The sequence below is a fragment of the Erithacus rubecula genome, assembly GCF_903797595.1.
Source record: "Erithacus rubecula genome assembly, chromosome: 2".
Classification (NCBI taxonomy): domain Eukaryota; kingdom Metazoa; phylum Chordata; class Aves; order Passeriformes; family Muscicapidae; genus Erithacus; species Erithacus rubecula.
The window spans coordinates 63,040,074-63,067,830 of NC_136685.1; the positions used below are offsets into that span (position 1 = coordinate 63,040,074).

The window sequence follows — 27,757 nt, forward strand, 5'->3', positions numbered from 1 at the left end:
CACCAACATCCACCCCCCTGTACTAGCACCCAGAATCCAGCCCCTGAACTGAATGACAGTCATAGAGAGTCTCCTTGCTGACCCACAGCTGATGGATGGGAGGGAAGAGGAGGGAAGGAAAGGGGAGAAAGGGAGAAAGTAAGCAAGCACCTATTGAATTATAAATTTATTATCTATTCCACATTTTCCTGTATCTGCATTAAAACTGAAATGCATATTTTTGCCTTTGTTATCTTCTTGGTGCTTAAAATCATATATTCTATTACTAGGCTTTTCACATCAAAGAAAAAAGACATTTCATTTTAACTTATAAACCATGCTGTCTACTGAACCAATAAAGAAGGAATCCACATTTCTAAAAGCTTGGCAATGTCTATGACATTTGACTCAATTTTTATCACAGTTCATGGGAGGATGCACATTAAACTTCTGAACAACAGCAGGGATTATGTACCTGACTCCCTGAAATTAAATTTCCCAAAGTACAAGCATTAAAGGAGGGAACAAGAGATTTTCAGTTCAGCCCCGTAATATGTTCCCTGGGAAGACAAATGCAGTTCATTTCTTTGTTGGGTTTTGGTTTTTTTTTCCTTACAGAGAGAAAATTATATATGGGAAAATACAGCAACAATTTGATAATCTCTATTTACTCTTGGGAAATAAAACACTTATGTTTCTGAGACACACTTCAAAGGAACTAGAGCTATATTCCAGTTTCCTTTCTAATAATATTTTTTTATCCTTTAAGAAGGACTCTCCATATTTTCATATGGAGGCACATTTTTGAAATTATCTTGTGAATATCTAGAGCATTTAAGCACGAAAACTTGCATTTATATCTCTCAGCTTTTGCAAAAATTATTGAAGATGGAGGTAGAATTCATAACTTAATAACTACAGCTTGCTAATGTTTCACACAAATTATCTTTAATAATTTTCCCATTTAATTTGAAATAACTATGCAGTTGTTTATTTCAGATTTTTTTGACTTTCAGATCACCTCTTTTAGAAATATAGTATACACTGAGCAAGTAAGTAAACACTAAACCAGCTGGTGGTAATAAAACATCTGATGGCATTACTTTTCTCATTTGGGGATTAAAAACTCTCTTGCTCTGACATTTTTTTCTGTAAGAGTCAGCCTCAGGCTGCCTGGGCAAATCTGCCCTAGCAGTTATGCCTGCAAAAAAAAACAGAGGAAGGGGACGCAGAGTGGGTTTACTGTGCAAACACACATCCCTGGTTCAACAGGTTCACCACGTGTAACCTTATGGAGTTGTGTTAGTGAAGTTTTTCAACAACAACCAGCAATCTGAATTCACTCTGTCCTGGTAAGCTAAATAGCAATCAGAATGTTTACACAATTTCTGTTTTTCATAAAGAGTTCTGATATCTTTAGATAAACTGTATTAAGAAATGCCAGCAATTACTCAGCACCTAACAAATGCATGTAAAACGAAGGAGGAAATAAATATCTTCAAGAGAACTGGAACATCATCTTCAGTGAGAGAATGATGCTGCCCCTTCCTTGTCATCCCAGCTGTGAGCTAAATTGCCCAGGATTTCACAATCTCAGTCAATTTCATTCACAGCCGGCAACACCAGCAAATTGCTTTCCAATGGAGACAGAACTTTACTCCCTCGCTGACAGCCTGAATGTTAAAGAGTAAAGAGGCAGGAAAAAGGGCTGAAAATCCTCAGAAGAAATATGGACAAGCGGCAGGGAGACACAGTAAAACACAGAGGGAAATTGGAAGTAACAATAGTTTCTGCTCCCTAGCAGTGATACCCCACATAAAATTCATACTTACTGGACTATCAACATTTTTCTGTTATATCCTACAGAGAAAAACAGAACTACGTTTACTCCTCCAGGTTTTCCCATAGAGGGTTCCTAATCTTCCTTCTATTTTTTTCTCCCAGAATGACACAGAATTGTTGGGGGTGATGTAGGAAAAAAAAATTAAGACACACAAAGGACAGAAAACAGAATTAACCTTTAAACCATTCTATAAAAGGTGATTCCCATTGGGAAGTAAACAATGGTTCCAATTTTTAGTAGTTTCAGCCTATAGCTCAGTACAATAAAACAATATTCAAAGGAGTAGTCAGATATCCTAGTTTATGGGATAAACATAAAAAAATGTGCCTTAGAATATTTTCATTACTTAATATATAAAATGGCCAGACAACTTTACAGTTAGAGCCCCAAGTGGTGAAATCAAAGGATGAACTCTTATTGATGTTAAGTTCTTTTGATCAGGATTATTTTACTAGAACACAATCAATGAATTTTGTTCCAGAGCTCATTATTTCTTTTTCTCTTCTCTAATATCACAAGCATTCTTTAGGCACAGGGGACAGTTAGGTGTCAGCTTTTAATGTTAATTATGGTAATCTCTGTAGACATCATCACCTCTTAATTCATAATATAGGCATAAAATATCAGTGCAGCTTCCTATTGCGGTAGCACAGGTCACTGCCCTCTAGGGGGTTTTTGTGACAGCTTACTCTTTAAAGCCTTTTTTATAATCCAGTAATAAAAAAAAGCTAAGAATTATATTTAAAAGAAAAATGTCTTTTATTTTGTGAATTAATTACAACCAGTAAAAAGAGAAATTAAAGACTAAAATAAAGTGCTCTCTCTTGTATTTTTTCAAAAGTAATTCTAATTTCAGACTGAACCCAATATACTCAAACAAGTTCTTGTTTTCCACCTAATTAAAAACATATATCAATCAAGTAAATGTTCATTTTTCACATAGAAAGAAATTCTCTGCTCCATCAAAATACTGCTCTAGTGCCTCCAAAAGGTAAAAAAGAAGCATCTCCATTTTGCCCTGGATCATTCTTCATTCACTTACCTATTTATGCTAACATTTACTACAAGGCAGGAACACACATCTTATGTGACCCTCCTGATCATTCCCACTCAACACCTAACTTAGTTTATAACCTACATTATTGGCAGTGTTGTAGGAAACTGTCTTACCAACAAGCCACAAAACATTTGTAAATACTACACTATAAGCTGTGTTTCATTTGCAACCACTGAGAAACAAAAATAATATTTCCAAGCATGGGAGTTGATCTTCTTTTATCATTACCCTAATTTTGTCTTATAGAAAAAAGCACAGATGATAGCAACACATTTGTCAACTTGCCAATCACTCCATAAACATGAAATATTAGTATTTAATAGCACATATATATATATATATATCTTATTATATATTTATATATTTATATATATATTTTTTTTTTTTTTATGCGAAAAAGGGTACTAAAGAAACCTTTTTGTCAAAACTTTGTTGTCAGGCCTCATGGCTACTCTCATGTAGTGACTCCATTGACTGTGGTTTGCAATTTGTGCATTTTCCTCCAGAATATTTAACAGCCATACAATACCACAGTAACAGATTAGCTATCATTGTTGTCTGAGGAATTCACTTGCATATTCCAGTTTATTTGCATTTTACATGCAAAGCATGTAAAAATTACTTTTCTTTGTCAGATTTAAGAAATATGAGTCACAAAAGCACACACCTAAAATTAGTCTGAAAATAGGAAACTTAGATAGCTTTTCCAGAGATATTAATTTCCATAGAACCTAATTCTGCCAACAAGCATCATTGTCTTCAACATATTATTTAAGGATTTTGTAATTTCAGATGTCACTCCCTCTCTTGCTCTTATGTAATGCCTTTCTTCTGAGAAATGTAGATGTTTTTATATAAATAATAAGGTATACTACATCTACAAATTAGGAACTTCCAGCTTTCACAGATGGAACTGAAACAGGGATAATATGCTTCCGATTGGCAAATTTTCTGAAGTCATCTTCTCCCAGAAAAGATTACTATAACTCTAATTTAGTTTGGAAAATTACTCCATCCTAACTGAATTCTTCTGCAATTTGAAGCCATCTTATTGCAGTAATACCTAAATAAAAGAAAAACTGATTGGGTTTTTTGGTTTGTTTTTTTTTTCCTGAATCAGATTTTGGTTAAACGTGGCATTACATCTCCAAACCAAGTGAATATTAATGCCAGGGAGCTTTCAGTCATGACCCTTAGCTGTGGGGAAAGTTCCATCTCACATTTAGAAGAAATTATTTCAAATCCTGCTGTGCTTAAAAACCACATTGCATACTCTCCTACCTGAATGACTAACACAAAATGAGTTCTCTAAATATAAGTTTAAATGTAAGTTTACTAAATTGTGAGTGATATACCTACATCAAATAAGAAAAATCTGATTCCTGACAGCATTGTCATTAGCCTCAGCTAATTGCAATAATTTGGAATAAGGCAAAATTGGTTTTGGCCCCAGCCAGAAGCAGGCTCTTCCCATGCTGCTGCAGCTCATCTAAAGTAGAAGCTTGTGTTTTATGAAGAAGCAAGATGGCAGCAAAACTGCAACTGTTTTTAATTGTGATTCAACAGAAGATAAATAAAATCAGTCCCAGGGCTCATAAGGGAAGCCCCTTTGACAGAGTAAAACCTTCCTTTCTCATTAAGTCACACATAGCAGCCCTATTAAGTGGAGCAAGATAGAAGATGGGCTCACATCTAAAGTTTTCATTGATTAATCACCTCCTTCCAGCCTCCACCACCCTGTAAAGATCCTGTAAAGAGTAGTGACAGGACTCAGAATTTGTGGTCATAATGCTCCCACTACTGCCTTCACTACAGAATGGAAAAAAGTAATCTTAGCTGGAAAACCATTGTGATCATACTCTGAGATTTAACTGTAAAGGCAGAGGCACAGGCTTTTTGCTTCTGTTTGGGTTTGGGGTTTTTTTGCTTTAGGGAGGATGGGGGGTATATAGGTATTTTTTAAAAATATATTTATTAGATCAATCTTCACAATACTTCTCTGAATCCAATAAATCCATTTCAAAATAAGGGTATTTTCATCCGCTCACTTCAGCTGCTCTGCCAACAACAACAAAAAAATCTAAAATAGCTAGTGTTTTTGGGCTGCTTTATTATAACCAGCAGAATGGTGAATCTGCCCCCAACTGTTAAAAATTAAAATAAAAAACATTTAAGGCGGAATTCTACAAAGTATTAGAAGTAATTATGTGACAAGACTGTTACAGAGTATCCTTACTTAATATAGCTCAAAGAAATGAGATAAGAATTACTAAGATGCACATATAAGGCTGATTTTCAATGAAGGTACGTGTGTGAGAAGGGAATGAAAGAGAAGATCTTCATCTGCAAAAGACTACACAGCTCAGAAAATTTTCTTCAAATATTCTCTAGCAGTATCTGCAGCTTTTTTACCTAATCTTTGAAACACATAGTCATGCAGATAAGGTGGCATTAAATGGATCACTGCTGCCTCTGGAAAGGAAGATAACTTAGCCTTTGGTACTTAGATATTCACTTTCTGACAGCTGTTCTTCTTTCCCAAAAAATTTCTCTGCCAAGAAAAGATTATTTGGGATTGACAAATCTGTGCTTTGGAATAAACAAGATCTTTACTCTGATAGGATGCTGGAAACAGATGTTTAAGATCCATATAACACTGCAGTTATCAGGTGTACCATGTAACTTGAGGGGGTCTCAGGGAAAAGGTCCCACAAATACCTACATGTGCCTGACAGTCATGTTTACTAATCCATGCTATTCCAAAAGATACCAAGGGGAAGAAATCTTCCCCTTGCACGCTGCAAGTCCAACGAGGAAAAGACAATTCCCCTTCCTACCCTGTGAGAGGGTGGAGAAAAAGAGCACAAAGAGGAGACATGAGAGTGAATTTGGTGTAGCTGATAAAGAAATTCATGCAAAACAATGCCAGGGCCTAATGAAAGTACAAGGTGGATTGATTTCTTAAAAAAATACATAATGCTTTGGGATAACTAACTGCTCTGTAATGCATGTGGCATATCAGGACTGCCAGCATTCACACAACTATTATCAATCCACAGACTTCCTGCTGTATCAATTGACCGGAGATGGGGAAAAAAGAGCTACACAGGGTCCCAAATTCCTCAGTGACACTTTGTTAACCATCAGTGCTCAGCCTGTTGATCATCTGCAGCCCTAAGGGATGGGTGTCCTCCTTGACCTTTACTGTCTCCTAATTCAAGCAAGGATGCCGTGGGACAGTGGACTCAGGTGAACACTACAGAATACAAACATTTTAAGGCTTGTCTAAGTTTTAGTATTTTGTTAAATACATGCCCAGAACTGGAAGTAATTGAAAGTGGCTGTCACTAATTGCAGTGGCTGCCACACCAGCAACAACATGTCACCAGTAAGCTCTACTGCTGGATATTATTTTTGTTTCCCAGGACATGTTCCTCAGTACAATCATCCCAAAACAAACACATAACGTACATGCAATTTTACACATGTATATAGACAAGCATTTGGAAATGACAACCCAAAAATCGCCACAAAACTTTTTCAGATGTGAAACAGATCAGTAGAGGGTACAGGCATCCTTGAATTTAGGATCTGCTAAGCTGACATTTAATTGCAAAGAGGTGCTGAATCTTTGTTAAAGTTTACTGTTACATACAAACATTCACTATCACTACTTCAAATGCAGTTTTCAGATATGCCAGTTGAGATTTTCTGTTTGTAACATTTGGCATCAGCCAGGCTCTGCACATTTCTTTTACCTGGAGTAATGGATAGCTTGATGTCCTGCGATATTAAAATAGAAATCGGTTGTGTGTTTCATCTCATCAGTATGTCCAGAGACTTCAATCCAGTGTGCTATTGGGAGGCAGTAAACTCCATCTACTATGTTGCTCTGGTTGTAAACACAACTCCGATCATGGTGGGGCCCACTACCTGGAACAGAAGAAAGGACAGTTGCAGGCTGTGCCTCTGGACAATCTTCACAAAAAACTGTGGGGAGATTTGAACTGAGCCTTCAAGGCCAGGAGTGGTGCTTCCTGCTTCTTCAAACCACATTATTAACAACTGAAATAGTGGCAACAGAAACACTGCCATAAAGGGAATGTTCAACATTAAAATAAAATTTTGTAGATTATTTTTAAAAATCTATTTTAATTTATTTATTTACTTTTAAACCCTCACAATATTAAAAACTCCAAAATCACTTAAAATTTAAGGAATAATTAATGTCATTTAATTTCCTTATTTGATGTCTCACAGTATGTTACCTCAGTGTTTAAAATTCTTGCTCAGTGGCCTCTCTCTCAGTCTTGCTGTGTTTCAGACATGTCATAGCAACCTGACCGTGGTTCAGGCTGAATTCTAAGGAAGCTGCCAAGATATGGGAAAGACCTCAGAGAAAGTCTAGAGGAGAGCCATGCATGCTCAGAAAGGTAAAACCACGATAAAAGGTAGGACTGGTGACAGGACTTGTTACCAGTTTAAGGATTCAAGAGGAAAACCATCAATGTGGAAAGGCATCAAAGCCCAAAGAAGGTGGTAGATAGCAACCTAGAAACAAGGCAGACTTGTTTAAAGGGGCAAAGAAGGGTGGCCCTCTTCCACCTCATTCACAGCTGCCTGGCCAGCAAAGACTCTTCAGATTCCTGTTGCAGACCAGACACATACAGGTATCTAGCCAAGGAGTTCATTAAATCCTGTATTTTATGTTGGCAGACCAATAAACACTCACTTTGCTGTCTTCAAATGCATGTCTCACTTTCCCAAAGTGACCCACAGAGAGAAGGCCACAATTGCAATGGTGAATGACCACAACTACCTTAAATGGCCTAGTTTAAAGTAAGATTCTTTTTCTTATGATTTTCCACTAATATTCATTACCCCCTCTTCTTCTCTTACAGCAATAGTGTGAGCTTTAGCCAGAAAAGTTGTTTTTAATACCATGCCAGAGTAAGCAACTTAAATAGAAATGTGTTATGTCATCAACCAAAAGGTTATCTAGCCTCCAAAAATACAGTACATATACATTCTCCCTTCCACCACCATTTTTACATACTTATTGCAATACTAATTGCCATATAGCATTAATTATCATGCAGATCAGAAGTGACCTAGTCTATGGCTTGCTTAAGCCTGTTACGCTTACACATTATTAAAAATGTTAAAATATTTCTGAGAAAAATTATGCCCAAAGGAATATATTCAATTTCACATTGCACATAAATGTATGACCAGTTTTCAAGCACCACAGCTAGGGAAATTTGCTAGAGTAAGAGCATTTTGGGAGATGTATTAATGCAATGATTAGAGAGTAAGAATAACATTTAAGAGAAAAGCTCAAATCATCTTCTTATTTCCAGATGACATGCAGGCCATTTTATCTTAATTATGAAATATTACTATTTACCAAAGCAAAAAATAAAATATGAGGCAGAAAACTATTTTCTCTTTCACATTACTGAGCAGTTATGCATCACAGTTTTCGATTATTTTGATAAGGTAAACACAGTTTCAGAAGCTACATATCTTACCACTACATTTTTATCTCATGTTTCTAATTCTTTACATATTCTTACCACTTTTAAACAATATGAGAAGACAAGAGAATGCATCAACAAATACAACAGTGTAAAAATCTATGGATATTTATAACTTTTAATTAATGACTTTGTGTATTCAGCAAAATACAGCCACAAACACCATATTACCTTCCCCATCCTCTCTCCAACAGCTGTTTGTAGCAATGCACATCACCATGGCCAAGTCCTGCTGTCTCAAGGCTGTGTCTGATCCTGACCCCCACATTGCCACGGGTCCATGTCCTGTCCCAGCCTCAGCCTGTCCCCAGGGAGATGCCTGATGCTCAGGCCTGGGGCTGCCCTCGTGCCCCTGGCTGCCTGCTCCTGACTGCCAGTCCCATGGGGTGTCCCTGCCGTCCCCAGGGAGCTGCCAGCCCTCACTGTAACCTGGTTCCCAGGATCTCTGGCTTTCTGGCTGCTCTCAGCCCTGTGCTTCCTTGTATGCCACCATGTGCTTCCTACTGCTCCATTTCTTGAGGTATGTGCACTTCTACCTGCCACTTTTGCAGATCATCATCCTTCTCCTTCTCTAGCTTTAATTCTTGTCTCTTTTTTGCCTTTCTTCCTTCTCTATGACCTTCCTCCTTCTCTCTGCCTTCTGAAGTGCTGCAACCTCCTTGCCTTGTAACCTTATCACCTTCACCATCATTAATTCCCTTAAACAGTCACATATGGAAATGGGGACAAGAGTAAGCTGCCATGAGATGTTTATTTTATTTGTTCCCTCGAACAGGTTTGGTCTCATTCTGAAACATTTTCTTCTTTAGTCAATATTTATCACTGCTGATTTTTCTGCACCACTCAGCCTCAGCCTTCCCGCTGTGGCTTACAGTCAAACCTGCATCTCAAAAGGTATGGTTCTGGTTTGCCTTCAATAATCAGGTAAACAGTAGCAGCTTGTGTTCATATCATATTTCGTGAGAATTGCCTAGCTCTTTACTACTCCTTATGTTATATAGTGATCTATGAATTAAACAACTTTCCTACTGAAATAGGACATCTGTGCAACAGACTGTACATCAATATATTTTCAACATATACATATATATTCATATGCAATATAGCTCACACAAGAAGGAGAGAGTGCAACCATCTTCAATAAATACTAATTTGGGGAACAATATGATCAAAGTGGATTGTGCTTAGAAAGCTGAATTCATTATACTTCTTCAAGGAACTATGAAAATCTGCGATTAGCAAAAAAGATCAGGTTTCACTACCCAGGTAATATCCACATAATTACACGAGTGCTTCTCACCACAGTTTGTTTCACAATATGCATTTAACAAGTTCCAAAATGAGAAAACATTGTTTTATGAGTCCACATAATGCTTCTGCTAGCACGATTTGTCACAGGAAATCCACCATATTTTGGATGCCGTAAGACAACAATGCAATTTTTATAGTATTTCTACTTTTCTGTTCCTAGAGACAATAATAAAGCTAAGAACATCAAATGTTTCATTCAACTGCTCATCTTTGAAGAAAAGGAAAACAAACACAAATGTCCTTTGAGAAAAGGCTCACACAATAGCAAATATATGGGTTTACAGCTAAACCCATTTCTATATTAGTATTTTTTATCATCTTGTTTTTATCCATATTCTAAGTGGCAAAAGATAGATTTAATTATTTATCTTTGGGAAGCAAATATACAATCAAACATTAAAATTCAACCAGAAAAAAAGGATAAGTTAAATATTCGAATAGTACTGATCTTCCTGTTAATTGATCATGTTGGCTCTCCTAATTAAAGAAGAAAAGCATTTTGGAAGAGTTTATTACAATATACAGGTTCTAGTTTAACTTCTTGGTTAACTTTTTTTTTTTGCCTTTAATAAGGTCCATATTTTTTTTATTTAAAACCCATCTTTGTGATTCTTCACAGCAAAAATGCTTATCTGAAAGATTAAAATAAGTTTCCAGGAATTAAATTATAGTTTTTCCTTTCTTTTGTACTTGTTGCCTTGTCCTGCAGATGGTTTTGCACAGAATCCACTGACAAAGGGAATTGCTGGAGAGCAAAGCAACCAAGTAGCCCCACTCACAGCCCAAGCCTCACAGAGGACTCTTTCAAAATCTGCATGACTGCAGTTTATGGCTCCTTGTTTAATGCATATCCAGATAATCAAAGGAGTATACACATAACTAAACAAAAGAATAAAACCAAAGATCTCAGTATAACTGATAAATGGTGCTGGTAAAAGGAGGAGACCAGAACGAAGCAAAAGAAAACTGGTTTTGATCCTCCTTGAGCAGGGAAGTTGGACCAGGTGACCCACTGTGGTCCCTTGTAATCTGATTAATTATGTGATTCTGTAAAAAACAGCTACAGATATAAGAAGTAATACAAGATGTGGAAAGATCTAGGACTGGAAGAAGGTAAGCAGAGACTAGAAAAGGATGTTCTGAAATTCAATCTAAGGAGGCACAACCACAAAACACATAGAAAAACCTGCAGTTACTATTCTATTACAGCTGTACTACAGGGATGAAAGAAGTATAATTCAAGTCTGCCAACAGCACAGATTCACCTTGATACAGAAGAGAACTGCACATAGATTGCTCAAAAGAATGAAGAAATTGCCAGCTTGATCTTTAAAGATAATAAACAAAATATGGGCCAATGAAATTTTTTACCACTATTTAGAGTGGTGAACAAAAACCACATGAATAAATTAAAAAATAAAGATTGCCTCTTCCACTGTCTCTGCAGAGATCTTTGCAGCAAAGGCTCTGCTCAGTCACTGCTCTCCCAGCTATCAGCTTGTTGCACAACTTGCTCAAAGTTTTAATTTTTTCTGTTCTGTGTTGTGTAAGGCAGGCATGCAGGAACTCCAGGGCACAACAGCAGCCATAAAGGCACTGAGTGTCTCATCCCTACCTTAGCCTGACCCTAAAACACAGATATACAACTTCCAAACCCCAGTAAGGTGAGAGTGTTTCTCAGTTCACTGCTACCTCTTTAAAAACCACAAGGCTACTACTTAGATAACCTTAGAGAAACACATTAAGTAACTAACTAACCAACCCACCCACAAATCACAACCAGACAGGCAATTTTCACTACTACCTACTCAGAAATCAACCAGAGCACAGACTAACTCCTATAGTCTTTGTCATAAATTTTCCATGAACCAGCACACTTTAAGTGTCAATTCAAAATTTTAACTATGTCTAAATATTTTAAGTCATTCCATTTGCTGTATGAAATGAGGTTCTTTAACATGGTAAATGAGTATCTTAAGCTCATGCTTAGAAATTCCCCTGGAAGAGTTTAATATTATAAGCACTCTGTGGGCAGATAAACAAGGAGGGGGTCAAGGAATAAAAGACTATTTTTAAAAAAGTAGTAGTAGAACAGGAAGTAAAGAAAATATACCCCCAAAAAATCTCCTCTCCAAAATAAAGCATTTTAAAGAATAAATTTTTGCTAGCTTGCTTATCCTTTGTACCAAAATTACAACAAAGGACTCTCAAGTCCTATTTTGGATACAATTCTCAGTTATCTGAATGTGCTACTGCAGTCTTTTTATCACACATGACACTAACTGAACTCCCTTCAGTACACTCACAATATTCAAATTTACTTACCCTTCACACCAGATTGTCACAAAAGTCTCCCTGCTGCCTGTGAACAAAATTCAATCTCTGATGCTTTGAAATAGGATCTGTCTCAATCTTGCCAAGACTGAATTGCTATTGATTGTTTAAAAAACAGAGGTAGGGGAGGCTGAATTCCCCTCATTGGAACTGAACAAAGTCAAGTTTTTGAGACTTTGAGTCTGCCACAGGCTCTGGAATCCCACTTTCCTCAAGTCTCAGCAAAGCCCTCAGTAGAAACCCTTTGTGTTTACAGCTCAGATAAATAGCTCCAATTCTGTATGTCATGTATGAAGCTTTACTTGTGTACCTATGAAATGCATACTTTTTATGGTCAGTAAACCATCTTCCCCTTAGATTCTGTAAGTGGAATATGAATGTATTGTATTACTTAAATACCTAGTATTAATGTAAGGCAAAATTGTTCATTTGCCACACCTAGTTCAGTAACTCCTTCTTGACTGATTTTTCAGAAATTTGCAAGCCAGGAAGGGATACCCAAAACTATTTGCATTATACACCATATTTATATTCCACAAGACTTAAAGCAGACTGTTTCAACTTCCATTTTGGTAGAGTGGCTACACAGAACCATGGAAAAAAGTTTTAATTCTATTAAAATCCAGGCTGAATTTGAGACTTCTTAGCCTCAAATATTAGTTGCTATTTAGTCAAATATCTACTCTCAAATATTTAGTCTCTATTCATATATCCTAAGGATTTTTTTTGTTTTGAAATTATGCCAGAATTAAAATGAAATATTTTACAAGAAAGCCATTCTCAACACTTAATGCTGTTAATCACCACAGCTATTTTTTTCCTTTTTAAAAATCAGATATAAAAAAATCAGAATTTTCAAAGGCAACTTTCAAAAACATGTTTTATTTCTCTCTCTAGGTCTGCTCAGGCCCAAGTGTTTTTCAGTGGGGACTTCTACCATACTAAGAGATTTTCACCAAATGCCTCGTGTAATGATGGAGACGTCAGAGAAAAGCAACTAAAAGGAAATTTTCCTCATGTTAAAGACAGTTTCTCTTCTGACAGATGGTAAAAATAAGACTTAAGGAAATACAGATGAGAGAATAATGGCTGATAGCAACAAAATGTACAATCGAACACAGTCATCCCATTTGCCTCGACACTTGCTACTATACTGTCTACTACTGATTGCTACTTTTAATCCGCTGAAAGAAAGGGCAGGAACCTAGTGATTCTGTTTGTTCCTGTGTCATCCTGTGTGAAATGAGCTACATCAAAAGAGCAACCTCAGCAACACCTTAACCAAAGTATCGTCCCAATTACTTATCATTTACTTCTCAGTGTTTCTTGTCATTGAAAATAAGCTGATGAGCCCTATTGAATGCTACCACCACTTGGAAGTGAGGGACAGAAAAAAATGGTAAATACAGGATTTGCATAAACAATGCATTTTTGTAAATTTGCCATTATAACCACAAAGGCTTTAATTAGACTCTCACAGAAATCAGAACTGGCTTCTGATTATCTCTGTGGGTAGGAAGATACATGCTTGCCAAAGTCACAGGAATGCAAGTATATGTATTTATTTTTATTCTTGCAATTTTGCAGTTTCACATAGGACCCTCACTCTACATTGTTTTACTGACATCTGGTTGTCTGCTCAGTGTAAGTTGCTTAATGCTGATAAGCAGGTAGAAAATAATCTTGCTGCCATTTGGTTGCACCAAAATGCATGCTATGTATATGTCTTGAGGGGGTTGAAGAACAAACACCAGGAGCTATTGCACTTTATTATCAAAGTTTCTTTCCTTCCCTTAAAGAAGTATTGGGTTGAAGAATTCAAAGCTATCCACTTTCACTTTAAGTTTTATCACATCTGAAAGGTATTAAGGCATCTGTCACTGTCCAGAAAGCAGCAGCTTTGCAAGAGCAAAATGCCTATGATGTACAGTTATTCAATTATCACATAATTTGTGCTTTATGCTCATTTCTAGTCACTGCCTACTTCAGAACAAGACTGGGATTGGGAAAATAATTAAAACCCCGGATGATTTTCAAAAGCAGAACAGATTACACTAAATACTAACACAACATGCAAGAAGCTGCAAGATGCTAGGCAGCCACTGGCTATACACAGGGAATATGGCACCACCCAGTGGGAACAGCACTACATGAAATATCTGCATTAAACGAGCCATGAAGAAATGTAACTCTTTAGGGTTCACTTGGGTTTGTTTGGTTGGTTTCATTCTGTTTGTTTTTAACAACGGAACTGCTAACTGTTTTGGGGATATGTAGATTAGCTTTGGAAAAAAAAAAGAAAAAAAAAAAACAAACATGGATCTGCTACAGAAATTAACATTGTGTCCACTGTACTTCTTAGAACAACCTCAAAAGAACTTCTGTTTTGTGTATCCTGCTAAAGCTTAGCCCCAAGAATTTTTCAGTTCTAATCTCTCCATTGCAAATGGCAACTACACCTTACCTTCTCATACTGCTTTAAAGAATCTCTGCCTTTTAATTAAGAAATTATACCTGTTTCGTTCAAAGAGCTGAAGCCAAATGTCAGATTGATTGAAGTTTCAATACACTTTAAAAATATCAGCTGACCCTGCTTTTGAGCTTCCACTGGTGATACTGTATGTCAAGCTTCAAGCAACCTCTATCTACACCAAATTAAGAGCTACACAAAAATCAAAGAATAACAAAATTGTTTGGATTGGAGTGGCCTAAAAGATCATCCAGTTCCAAGCCTCCCACCTCTCCCCAGTCAGGGACACATTTCAGTAGACAGGTTGCTCAGGGTCCCATCCAATCTGGCCTTCAACACTTCAAGGAAGGAGCATCCACAATTTCTCTCAGCAACAAAAGATCAACATTTTACAATAGAAATTTACGAATGTACTACAAGCTCATGTAGGTTTTTGTGTAATTTTTCCCCCTCCCAAAAATACAAAATGTAAGCAGATTGTATTCCATCATCTCAAAATACAGTGTGGGGCATACCTCTAGTAAATTCCCTGTCTTTTCATGCTGCATGTTTCTTGATTAGTAACTACAGTTTATTTAGATTAAAGTAAGGGGGAAAAGGCACAGGTGAGTGTTCCACCATAAACTCACAAAAACAAATTCAAGCATAAGTTTCATCTTGTATTTATTTAATTTTGATGGCAGGAACAAAATACTTTTAGTTTCCAAGTTGAGGTGTGTTTATGTCCAGTTTTGAAGAATATGCAACAAAAACAAAGTACACAGACAGACACAGGTGCAGCTGGGGGAAAAACAGTACATTTATGAATTTAGTTATTTTTCTAAACCTATTCCCAGATTCTAAAGCTCAGCATAACCAACCTGTTTCTACAGACACCACAGCATATCACAAATCCTGGACAGCAGGCTTCAGCTTTTACAGCAGGTAAACAAGTGCCAACCCTGAAGAAACCCCACACAGCTCCTGTGACCTGAGCCACAAATGCTCAAAGGCTTTAAGTGACAGATCCTGGGTGCACACCAGCAGCATCCCCTTGGGACAGAAGAGGCAGGTATCTGATCCTTCAGGAGCACAGGGGAGTCTCCCCTCCCACTTCATCCTCCCAGGGAGGGGAACTTGTTCCCTCCAAGCACAAGCAACAACCCAGTGGATCTCGCACAGGCCAAGCCTTGACTAAAAGCTTCCTACCAAAAGCCACAGAACACTGGCCTGTGAATCTGACTCTTGTAGAAACAACTACCCTACAACTACTTTATCTTTCAGTCCAGTTCACTGCATTGGAATGGCTGCAATTTGTACTCAAAATATATGATATGGTAGGTACTATATTATTATAAAAACCATATGCTCTACCAGTGGAATTCTCACACACATACATGACTTAATAAAAAACTGAAGTAATTTTCTTAAATACAGCACATGATTCAGTATATGTAAACATCTGACATCCATAACTGGACTAGACTTTCTCTGGTTACAGATGAATGCCTCAACTCATAAGCTTAGAGCAAGTATCATTGTGCACTTTCCTCGTAAACATGTCTTCAAAACTGCAGATGTTCTGCAAGAGCTAAGTGTTTCCCTAAGCACATTTTAATTCTAAACATGCAGGATACTAAAGAGACTGCATAGAATTTGTTTAGAACAAAAAAAAGTTATTTTAAGAAGGGAGTTGTCTTGCCATGCTGTGACTTTTATAAGAATAAACAGATGACAGCCAAAACATTCATTGATCAACAGTTTAAAAAAAAAAAAACCCAAACAACATCAAAACAAATTAGATTTAAAAGAACTATAAGTTTGCTCAGTTATTGGGTAAGAAAACATCCTTAGGTTACATGAAGAAAATAAATTTCAAGGTTTAAGCAAATTTGTGCTTTCCTGAAAATATCAATTGAGGAAAAAACAGTTGACATGAATAACTAATTAAGAAACTCTTCTGCATTTAGATGACATACCCACTTGCTTTCTATCATTCCTGCTAAGCACTGAGCCCAAACTCTCTGGAGCATTCACAATGACAGGTACAAAATACCACCCAGGATAATCCTAAAACTTCTAATCTGCCAAAACACAGTATACTTATTACTCTATCTACATTTTCCTAAAAGTGCTCCCTGGAACAGACAATAATTAGAGATACCACTACTTCCAAACCAGAGAATAACCATCAACCTTACAACTGCTGATTCTCTGTAGTTATTCTCTATTATTTCTATAAAATCCTAATTACTTCTAATTCTACTATTATTTCTCTAATGTGCATGGTGAGGACCACTTTATATACCAGTATCAATGTCATATTATGTACAACTTGGCACCTTCAAAGAGACCCAATTCTGCTTCCTTGCACAGACGTAAAGATTTTTATTCCATAAAGTTCACTTTTCCTGCAATTCTGGAAAAGAAAAACATGGTTAAAACAGGCAGAACATACTATTTGTTTTAGCTGCTAAACAAAATAATTACTACAGCATGATGTACATAATCCTTCATGATGTAAACTTCTGTGAATGCAGCATTAACACAAAGTTTTTTATTAGCATAAAAAGAACAAACAAATGCAGCAGTTATGACAACATGTATGTTTTAGTCTACATGACAGAAAGACAGTTCAGAAGTGTGGTACATATTCTTAAAATGGGTGAAGAGCAACTGCTCTACAATGTGTTATTTTGGTACATGGATTATTATGCTATGAGTTAAAAAAACCCCTCACAAATTACCAAGTGATGTGTCTTCCTTTCACTAGGTCAGATCCATTCCTCAGTAACAGGAGCTATATTTGACTCAGCAGACAATATGACTTTATTTGTCTCAGCAGACAACTGTCTGAGTGTTCTCTTGTTTCTAAGATACCTAAATACACTAGAACAGCACATGGAAACTGACAAGAGTTATTCAGCATTTGAATTTGAGCAGGAGGAAAACACGGTGGAAGCACTACTGAAACGGCAAGAAGACTGGAAAAGCCGCAGCTGAACTTCTCCCTGTGTTTTTCTTTAAGAAATCGCAATAGTAATATTTACCAGTCTGAAAAGGTCATCATGACATTTCACCTTAGCGAAATAACATAACAACTCACACCATAGTGTGTGCATAGTGCATACTAGGAGATCCTGAATTCTTTTATTTCTGCAGAAAGAAAGAAAACCAAGCGAAACATCATGACAATGGATGCCTAAGCTTTTACCAACCTAGAAAGGCAGCCTCCTTGTGCATTCCCCCGCCTCCATCACACGGTTAAAACATACTTTTGTTGGCGAGAACCCCCGTCAGCCACGACAGCCTGGGCGGCTGCAGCTGCAGGCGGAGCTCAGGCCCCGCAGCTCCGGTGGGCCCGGCGCGGCCAGCGGGACAGGGTGGGCCGGAACGGGCGGGCTCGGGCTCGGGGCGGACAGCGGCCCGAGCCCTCCCTCGGCCCGCCCGGCCGCGCTCCTTGCGGCGGCGAGGGGTCCCCTCCGTACCTTCCCAGAGGAAGTGGCCGCCCTCCCGCCGCAGGAACTTGTACCAGAAGGGGCTGGCGGCGTCCTCGTCCGGCAGCGCCACCTCCGCCAGCCACAGCGCGGGCTCCTGGGCGGGCAGCGGCGCGCTCGGCCGCGCCCGCCTCATGGGCACGGCGCGCCGCGGGTCCCACTCGCCCAGTTCCGGCCGCGAGCCGGCCACCAGCAGCTCCGCGCCGCCCTCCGTCACCCGGCCGGGCAGCACCACGCCGAAGCGGAACAGCATTGCACTGCCGCGCTAAGGACGTGGGTTGACGACGCGCCCCGCCACTGCTGCAGCACGGCCGGGAGCGCGGCCGCCGCTGGGGGGCCGCCGGGGCCCGCCCTTCCGCCGGGGGCGGACACCGCCTCTGCCCGGGACACCGCCCCGGACACCGCCACTGCCCCGGACACTGCCCCGGACACCGCCACTGCCCCGGACAGTGTCCCTGCCCCGGGCACCGCCGCTGTCCCTTGGCCCGGCGGAGATTCCTTCGGTCCGGGCTGCTCCCGGTGCCGAGGGCGCTTCCCCTCCGACAGTAGCGGCTGGGAGTTCAAACAGCACCGCCCCCGATCGCCTCCTCGAGTAGGGATGGAAAATGCTCTCCGCAGCCTAACGCTGGCTCTCCTGGTTGCCAAAGGCTACGCGTCACACATGCTGAATTTAACAAGGATTATTGCTGCTTTAAAGGAAGCCACTGCAATCACTCCCAAGAGCCCGGGCTTAATTTAGCGCAGCAAACACATCATTAAAAATTGCCATACGTGCAGCTACAAACAAGGACTGGCTGCAAATAACGCTTTGGTGCTCATGAAGTTTGTTTTCCCCGCTGACAGCCAGCCAGTCGTGGTGAGGAAAGAAATGTAAAATGCTGAGGGAGGTTAGAAAGCTTTCTTTAAAAATCTGGATTTCACTGCACGCGTTCTGTTTACAGCCAGAATGGGAACATTTGGCAACTCCTACGCGTAGCAATACTCAGGACTTAGAAAGACTGAGGAAGAGGATGCAATCCAACCATTTACAGGGCGGTCCCTGCTTGAATACGCCCATTTCAGAAGCTTTTAAGGACAGAAACAGAGGAGTAGTAACTTTATTTAGGTCAAGTTCTGGGAACAGGATGGAGGCCTTTCAATGAGTCAAAAGAAAGCCTGCCTCAAAAGATGGCTGTTTGTTTCCTTTATTCAGAGGTGATGACACTGAAGTGTATGTGCTGCCAGATTTATTTTTAAGAGTGCTTTAGTCAATTTTCACTGATACTTACTGAACTTGTGTAAGTGATATTCCACAACTTTTCCAGATGTAACCAAAGCAAATGGAATTCTCACTTTTCTCCATTTCTGCTGGCTTCACTGTAGCACTGCTGCCTTTGTGGAACAGTGCAGTGCATTTTCATGTTTGTTTTTGCTCAACATTACAGTCGAGCTACCCATACTCTATGTCATAATTGTTTTTCGAGTATCTATCTTTTTACCATACACCTTCATTTTAGCAGCATGGATGAGACAGGATGTAACAACTCTGAGATTTTATCATATAGCTCAAGCATGACAGGAGTCCTAAAACCACCCCAGCATATTGTGTCTACATAAAACTATATTCTCCTATTCATTCCAGTCACAGTCAGCCAAGAAACTGCAGGATCCAATAGTACATCTGATTGACAGCTGAGTCCCTGGCTGTTGTCTAAGGTCCAGTGTAAAGAAACACCAGCAACATCCATCTTTGGACAAACCTGAACTGCTTTATACCTGTAATATTGAGTTCTCATCTTGGACCAGTAAGCCTTGTGGAACAACAATAAATTTTTTTGTAGACTCTGATGTGTCAAGTAGCATCTTTTTCCTCCCTGTTAGATTTTCATGGTCTGTGATTTGTCATCTTCTAAACTGGAATTTCAGCTGGAGTAAAGGCAGCGGAGGAGGGGAGGAGTTCAATTTACTGTTAGTATTTGGGATTGAAGGAGTTGATGAAGTACTTCCACAGTTGAGCCATTGCTATAACCCTAAATTTAGTTTTAAGTGTCACCCTAAGCCTCTTAAGGAATTAACAATAGTTTCCTTTGCCAAAATGACTTGTTATTCTAGTACTGCCTGGCCAGTCCTCTTCCCCTACAGTCCTTAACACTATTCTGAAGCCTAAAAGCTTTCCCTATAATCCAGTCACCTTTTACAACCACAAATTAAACATGACTATATCCTTCTTTTTTCCCCCCACTATAGTAAGTTCTCATTCCAACTTGGCAAACCTTACAGTTCCCATCAAAAAGCTTTGGCACAAAGGGGCAAAACCCTAATAATCAAGTTGTTTTTAACTCTCACAAAAACTACTGTCAGTTGGTTCCTGTGGGAACAAGCTACCATCTTAGTGGTCTGTCTGCATTAAATAATAAACGCTGTGCATTTGTGCCCCTCGCAGCTGTTTAGGATCTCTCAGGATATTTGACTTACAGCAAGCACTTGCTGAGGGGAAGCCTCAATTGACCTCAAATTGAACAGTGAACTAGCAACACAGTGAGGCTTAGTGCCAAGTTTATTTTAAAGCCTTCAGTTTATTGCTGCTGCTCTGCTATCATCCCAGGCATTTGCTAAAGCTGTTTCTAACTGGCAAAAAGGGAAGAATAGTATGGAAAAAAACCCTTATTTTTACACAGCATTAGTGTACAAGAAGGGACTTGAGAGATTGTAGTTTCTGCAACAATCAGTTGCTTTGTGGATTTCACCTAAATTGTACAATACGTAGTAGCCTTATGTAATTTCCAGGTCCTCATAGGAAGACTCACTGAGGTTGTGTACCAACTTAACATCAACCAACCATTAGTTGTGCCTTCAGGTTTCTGCCTAACTGTCGCATCTTAAAGGATTCTAGGGAAAAGGCTGAATTTCCAGACTTTTCCAGAAATTCCAGAATTCCAAAAACTGGGGCTGTGACTTTATTTGCAGATACGTGAAACACATTTAAAGGCATTTTCATTTGCTGTGCACTAAACTTTTGCAGAATCACAGTTCTAACTTTCTGCAGAACTCTTAATTTCTTATAGTGTCTCTTTCAGGGATAAAATTGTCATGGTATTTTTTGAACCCAAGATTTTAAAACCATTCATTATAATCAGAAAACTTGGGCAAAGTATTGCTAGCTGAAATTTTAGTAAAAACAGTACTTGAGAAGTTTGATGGTATACATCAGTTCAAAATTCAGCTTTCCAAGTGGAAAGTCATATTTTTCTTTACAATTTTCATATCTGAAAAGCATCTACTAAAAGTGTCTTCATAAGGGTATAGAGACAGTTAGCTGATCAATGTGAACACTACTAAAATGACAGATGAACTTAATAGTTCCACGTTGGGGCAGCCTGTGTCTGCAGTGTGTGTCCTTCACTGATTCCAAACTTTTACCCCATAACCCAGTCTGCAGCTTGGAACAGCTTTATCTGTTATTGCTGTACAGTGATCTCAGATGATAATATTTCCAAGTAGGGAAATCTGTAGTGAAGAGAGTTTGAGTAACAAAAACAAAACACAAATACAGAAAGATCTGGTTGGAGAAGGGAGGGGGTGTCCCTGATTGTAAGTTGTGGGTGATGTTTAGATTAGCAGTGCTCCTTCTTAGACTTGCCTTTTTTCCCTTTTTAGGTCATTTTCTTTCTTGTAAAGATACAGAGAAAGTGTTATTGCAATTTCCAAATATTTCTGCTAATTATAGAAAAGAGAAAGGCAGCACATGGTACACAGTCTGCCTTGTAAAAAGGCAAACATTTATATTATGTGTAAGCTGATTTAGATGTATTAGTGATTTGGGTAAAATGTTCATTGCTGAAAAATTTAGACAGCCTGTATTTCTTCAAAAAGATTGAGCTAAATATAAAAGAAATCCTATTCTAGTGCAAATAATTTAAGACCACTTCTTTAAGTGAAAGTTGATTATGTTGATTAACCTAAACTAATCAACATATGGATCCAGACCTTCTAATTGAATTCTAACTGCCCCTCTCATATCAATTCTGATAGAACTATGAATTAATGCTCTACCTATACTTCTAATTTGACAATGCAGCAGCTAAGAAGTATCTTTACCAACTGAAGATTGAAATAAGACGCAGAATTAAAGAACTTGTTAACAGATAAGCACTGCTATCCATAATTTTTAGTTTTGAGCTGTGTCAGAGCAGTGATAACTGCACGAACCATTTTAGCTGCTTATTGCTAGGAGCAACCTTTTATGCAGACTAAGCTACAGAAGTTCTGTCAGGACTGACCATTTCAGGAATTGTGTTGGAAAATTATTCTGCAGCAATAGATAGGACACTACAGGAGATGGTTTCCACTTTTGCATGGGGGTTTGCATAGCATGTTTTTAAACTGTTTGCTGTTTTTAGAAGTAACTTGGCAGTAAAAATATACAACACTACAGTAAACACTACAGAAATACATACAGGAATAACTGGTAGGTTTCTCTTTTCAACATCCAATAATGCTGTTTGCATCCCCATTTGCCTTAGGAGCTGGAAGAAGTCCCAACATATTTCAGCACAGAGTCCTTCCAGGATGTCCTATCAGCCTCATCAGTGTCCAGAAATCAATGAATATTGCAGACTAGTCCAGCACATAGCTCCTTTCCTGCCCAGAGCAAGCCACACAGTTTTTGGAGGGATACTCCATGCCATCTGTGGTGCATTTGCACTGGGATGCTGTGACCCAAGCCAATCCAGAATTCTTGCAGCCCTAGCAGGAGCATGGCTCTTCTGCCTGGCACAAAGGGAGGAGGGAGGCCAAGTGCTTACATGGAGATCAAAGTACTGGGAGCTTCTTGAGTGAAAAACAGTATGTAGCAGTAATTGTTCCAGTATTAACTCATTATAAGCTTCATTTTTGAAACCAGCCTGTTGCCACCAATGTTTTATCAAGTTTCTAATTAAAGTATCTACATATGGGAAAAAAGAAGTGTTTTGGCTGTTTAGAAACAAGACAGGGTAAAAACAAATACTTAACTGTATGGAATAACAAACCTTTATTTCATTAGTTAGGAGAATGCAATCTGACCCAAAACTTATATGTGATATGATAGATTAAGTAAATCAATGTGCCTGCCTTTTTTCTGTGGAGACATAAATAATCCTTCCACTTTCAAAAGCTGATGCTCACAGATCCTAATAACTGTGCTCCAGTCTAATGCACCCTCTGTACTTGTGCAGGGTTTCACTGTTCTTGGGATCCCCACCTAATTACTGATTGATAGAAAGTTCCTGTATATTATACTCCTGGGGGCATTTTAAGAAAAAAATTAATTGCTTACTTTTCATTATGCAGACTTTTTAATTGCAATTGTTTTATATATGACCAACAACATTTCAGGAAGTCACACAGCATTAGATGTTCAGTAGAAGGTGAGAAAGGCAACCATGGGAAAGGAAGTTTGACAAGAAAACTTCCTTCTTAAATATGTGCTTAAGCAATAGATTTCTAGCTCCAAAACTGACTGGAATTTAATAAACAGCCTAAAAAAACTTGAAGTCTTGCTGAAAAGTCCAACTAGATTTTTTAAAGTTAGAAATAGAACCATTTTATTGTATAATGATTAAACAGCTTTGGAAGAAAAGCTGTTTGGAACAGTAAAGAGAAACCTTTACTGGTTTTTAAAAAAATTCAGCAAAAACCAACCGAAGGATGTTATCCTTAAAGCCATGATCCCATATCAGAAAAGAGAAGAGGAACAATTATTCATTTAGAGTATAAAATTCTCAGTGGTTATTACATGCTCCTCACAGTACAAGAAATCAAACTTACTGGTGACTGACCCTACCAATCAATTTATTTTTCCAATTATATTAAAAAAATAAAAACAAACAAACAAAACTTAAAAAAAAAAAAACCCTTAAAGCCTTTTTCTTAGACTGAAACTGGATCAAAAAATAAATCCAGAAATTATCTCTAGATCAACACATTAAGTCTGGGAAAAGTGGCAGCAGAAAAAAAAAAATTGAAAAGCACCCCACCCTACAGTTCCACCACTTACAAAAAATAAGAGGTTATATCACCAGATAAATCTAATAAAACAGAGATTTAATGCTCAAGTGTATATAACAGCATATAGAATATCTATTTTCTTATCTTCTTTCCATACATGAATCTGTTGCTGTGTCACTGCATCAAATAACACATTGCTGCTGCTTATCTTACTGGTTTCATGTATTTACCAAATTTTCCACTGCACATCTCTTTATTTTAAAGAAACTTTATTTTGGCTGATTTAGCAAGCTTCCCTAAATTCACTTACCTGGCACACAAGTAGTCCTTGCTAAGAAACAAACACTGCTTTCATCCAGATATAAAGAAACCCTTGGAAATAGGAATTGCAGTCTAGAACAAGTATAAACAGCCTGCAACTTAGCAACCTTCCACTGGCCGTGGCAACAGCTTGCAGCCAAGAACCAGGAGATGTGTATGACATACTTTACAGACTAGATCATAGACAGGGGACTCCTGCTACTTAATTTGGTATGTGTATATTGCTGTGTACCATAGTAACCTGTTTCCACTTGAGCTCAAGTTCTCACACAGATGCCTCCCCATTAGCACAGCCATCCCTCAAGGTAATGCCACAGAAACCACAGCTGAGCTGTACCTGCCCCCTAAGTCAGCAGCTGATCACTTGGTGCTTCTTCACCTCTTTGAAAGAATAATGGATTTTGAAGATCAGCCCAAACCAGATCAGTCATGCTGCAACAGTACTACAGCAGTCCTTCAAGTACAGCACACACTTCAAATACTCTCCCTGTAGTTACACTTGAATTACACCTGCATTGTCTTCAACAGCTGTAAGAACACTTGAATTTTTAAATGACATTATCTTTATCAGTGCTGACTTTTATTCCTTAATGCATGAAATGATAATTATGCAAGCTGTCTGAAACGTCTTACACCTGCACCCTCTAAACTGGTTTTAAGGTTACTGACAAATAGCACTGATGCTGAGATCTAATTTTTAGAGATTCCCTCTTTGCTTACTTTTATATATTAACTAATCTGCACTCTTCCATAAGCACAAATTCTTAAGCTAAGATCATTAAGGCTTAGTGCTATATACAATATTGTCGCCAAATGCCTTTCCTATTCTGAGATAAATCTAAATAAAAAAGTTAACAGAGTTATATATTAAAACCAGGTATTTATTTGGTCAAAATTGCATCTTTTTCAAGTATTACACTCATGACCTCAAGTTCCAGGCAAGCGAAATTATTTTCTTAAATTATCAGTTAGTTTTTTGATTATTTTAGCAAATCCCTTGTCTGCGAACCTTGTAGAATAAATCCTGATCTGATCTCACACTTTTTAGGTTACTGCCTACAAATGAAATGGGAGTTTTAAAATATGTATTTATACAGGGATTGTTGGAACTAGTTCCATGCAAACTTCAAGCACTTTTGAGTTCTTGTCAGCCAACTAACAATTCTTTATAGCATGTAGTAGATTATAATGTTCCAAGTTCTCAAGAATTTAATTTTATTTAAAGAACAGGCTTTTTACACTGCACACATTTATAAGTAATTTTAATTTATTATCAAATGTCGGTATTCCAGTGGCTAAAATATTTCTAAGGAGAAAAAGGCAAAGGTAATAGAGCTGTTAGACTGGCATGATGGTCAGTCTGGATTGACAGGGGCAGCACAATGAAGAACCTGATGTGCCACTATAAGATTTCCTTTGGAAGCATCACATTTTAACTGATTTAAACTGAAAGCAACAATTAAGCTCTGCATTTCCACTTTGACTGTAAGTATGAATATGAAAGTAATATAACTTTTTTTACTTTTATGATCAATTATATTGTTAGTCTTCACTACCCTGAACTGCATTAAATTACACATAAATTAAACTATCATTCAGCATTTTGCAAAGACTGAGATGTGATAACTCAATCTGTTGCTTCCATAATCAGAAATTCTGAATGCATCACTTTCTGGCTCGGTGAATTTGACTGGTGTTATTGCACAGTTTCTCCTCAGCAGAACACAAGTGAGGTACTGACTGAGGGTTCCAAGTATAAGAGAGCACTTGTCTTACCTCTGCTTTCTGAGCTACCTCGCTTTCAGCTGTACACACATTGCTTTCAAACTATGTAAATACTATCAATATAAAAAATAATATAAAAATATAAATAATATAAGAAAACAAAAAAATAAGAGAGAGAAACCAGTATTCATATAATTTTGATCTCCATGTCTTTGTAGGGGAAGCTAAACCAATCTTACTCAAATGAGGTTCTCTTAACTGTGTTAAACACTAAACCTCAGAAGGTAGGTTCTGCTTTCTTTGTATTTAAAAAGCATGAAATAAAAAAGCACTGACTGTCAGTGCCTTCATTTGCTAGGCAAAAGATTCAAAGCAAATCCATTATTTTTTTGGAAGTCAAAAGCTAAGACTTTACGAGAGGTAACAGATAAATCCATAACCTCCTTTGACTTTATTACCACATAAAGGATTATGTACCTGTGGAAACATATATTTCATTTTCTGTGCTTTCAGATCATCTATTTTGAGCCATGGGTATTTTACATAGGTGCAAGTTTTAACTTTAGACTTTATGAAAATAAAATTGCTGTTTATAAAGCTATGCAAAATGGCCTTTTACATATATAGTTTACAGTAGTATGACTGCAGATTAAAAGCCTCAGTGGGAACAGCCAGTGGGATATTATTATTTTTGAACAATGTCAAGAAAATTACAGAAATCAAAGAAAAAAGGAATATTGCAAAGAAACTCTTCCTGGTCTGAACTATGCAGACACCAAGAGAGACTGATCCTTTTTCTACTGCTTCCCTCAGCTGTGTTTTTTGCAAAGCTCTGTGGATTTCATTAAATCTCACAATCAGCTCAAAATGTAAAGGGGACTATTAGACTTCAGCAACTGAATTGGATACTATACAAATTTTTATTTGAAAATTGTAGTTCTCTGCCATTCAGAAATGCTTGCAAATACAACAGCTTTTTCTTTAGGGACACATCATCAACTAGAGACCTATAAAAGGGAAAGCTACTGAATTGCTTCACGGCAATGGACTAGAGAGAGATGGACAAATGGCACATTATTACCTAGAAGGACTTATTTCAGACCTGGAGAGTTAGTACTTTGGTTTAGAACTGAGATCTATTTTAAGCAGCAACCCATGTGACCTGGATTAGAACAGCCTGAAAATTGCATGGAAGTCGAATGAATCCACTCATTTCCCCACAAACACCTCTTTATGTAAATTTAGTAATAGTGTTGTCATATGACAGAATGTGAATGTGTCTACGCCATGAATCTGTATAACACATAAACTAACTGACTTCAGTGTTCTACTGAGACCAAAACCTCTCAAAAATCTGTGAGTTGTCATTTACATAATAAATCCATCTGGTTGTTACTGGTAGTCTTTCCTCTGTTCTGTTAAGGTTTATGTCCATACCACTAAAGAATGAGTAGTTTTATTTTATTTATTATTCTGTATTTATTATTTGCTTTGCTGCACCACATCTTTGTTCAAACATTACTACCTACATAAATTCAAGGAGATAGAAACCAATTCATTTGATAGTTTTATGCTTAGTTGGATCAATGTAACGCTACATGGATTCAAAGAATTATGATAATAATAGATGTTTTCCCTTTAAAAAGTGATGACATTTTTTTCCTTACAGAAGTTGCATTATGGGTAAGTTCATGAAAGTAATTGCAATTACAAGCTCCCATGTGTCTGGGAGCAGCT

The 27,757-nt window shown here is 38.0% G+C and overlaps 1 protein-coding gene across 3 annotated transcripts in view; it reads right to left on the minus strand.

Moving 5' to 3' along the window:
* The window catches only part of EPM2A (EPM2A glucan phosphatase, laforin), a 33,923-nt gene extending 15,539 nt beyond the window's left edge, over positions 1–18,384 (minus strand). The window contains exons 1-2 of one of the 3 annotated variants that reach the window (XM_079298813.1): positions 17,999–18,384; positions 6,638–6,812 (exon numbers count right to left, since the gene is read on the minus strand). In XM_079298813.1, the coding sequence (XP_079154939.1) occupies positions 6,638–6,812; positions 17,999–18,260 (437 nt within the window). In that variant the 5' untranslated portion in view covers positions 18,261–18,384. Of the gene's footprint in view, positions 1–1,811; positions 1,907–5,601; positions 5,624–6,637; positions 6,813–17,728; positions 17,886–17,998 lie in introns of those variants that run through there. The other 2 variants (XM_079298814.1, XM_079298815.1) reach the window with 2 other exon arrangements.
* Positions 18,385–27,757: the final 9,373 nt, after the last annotated feature.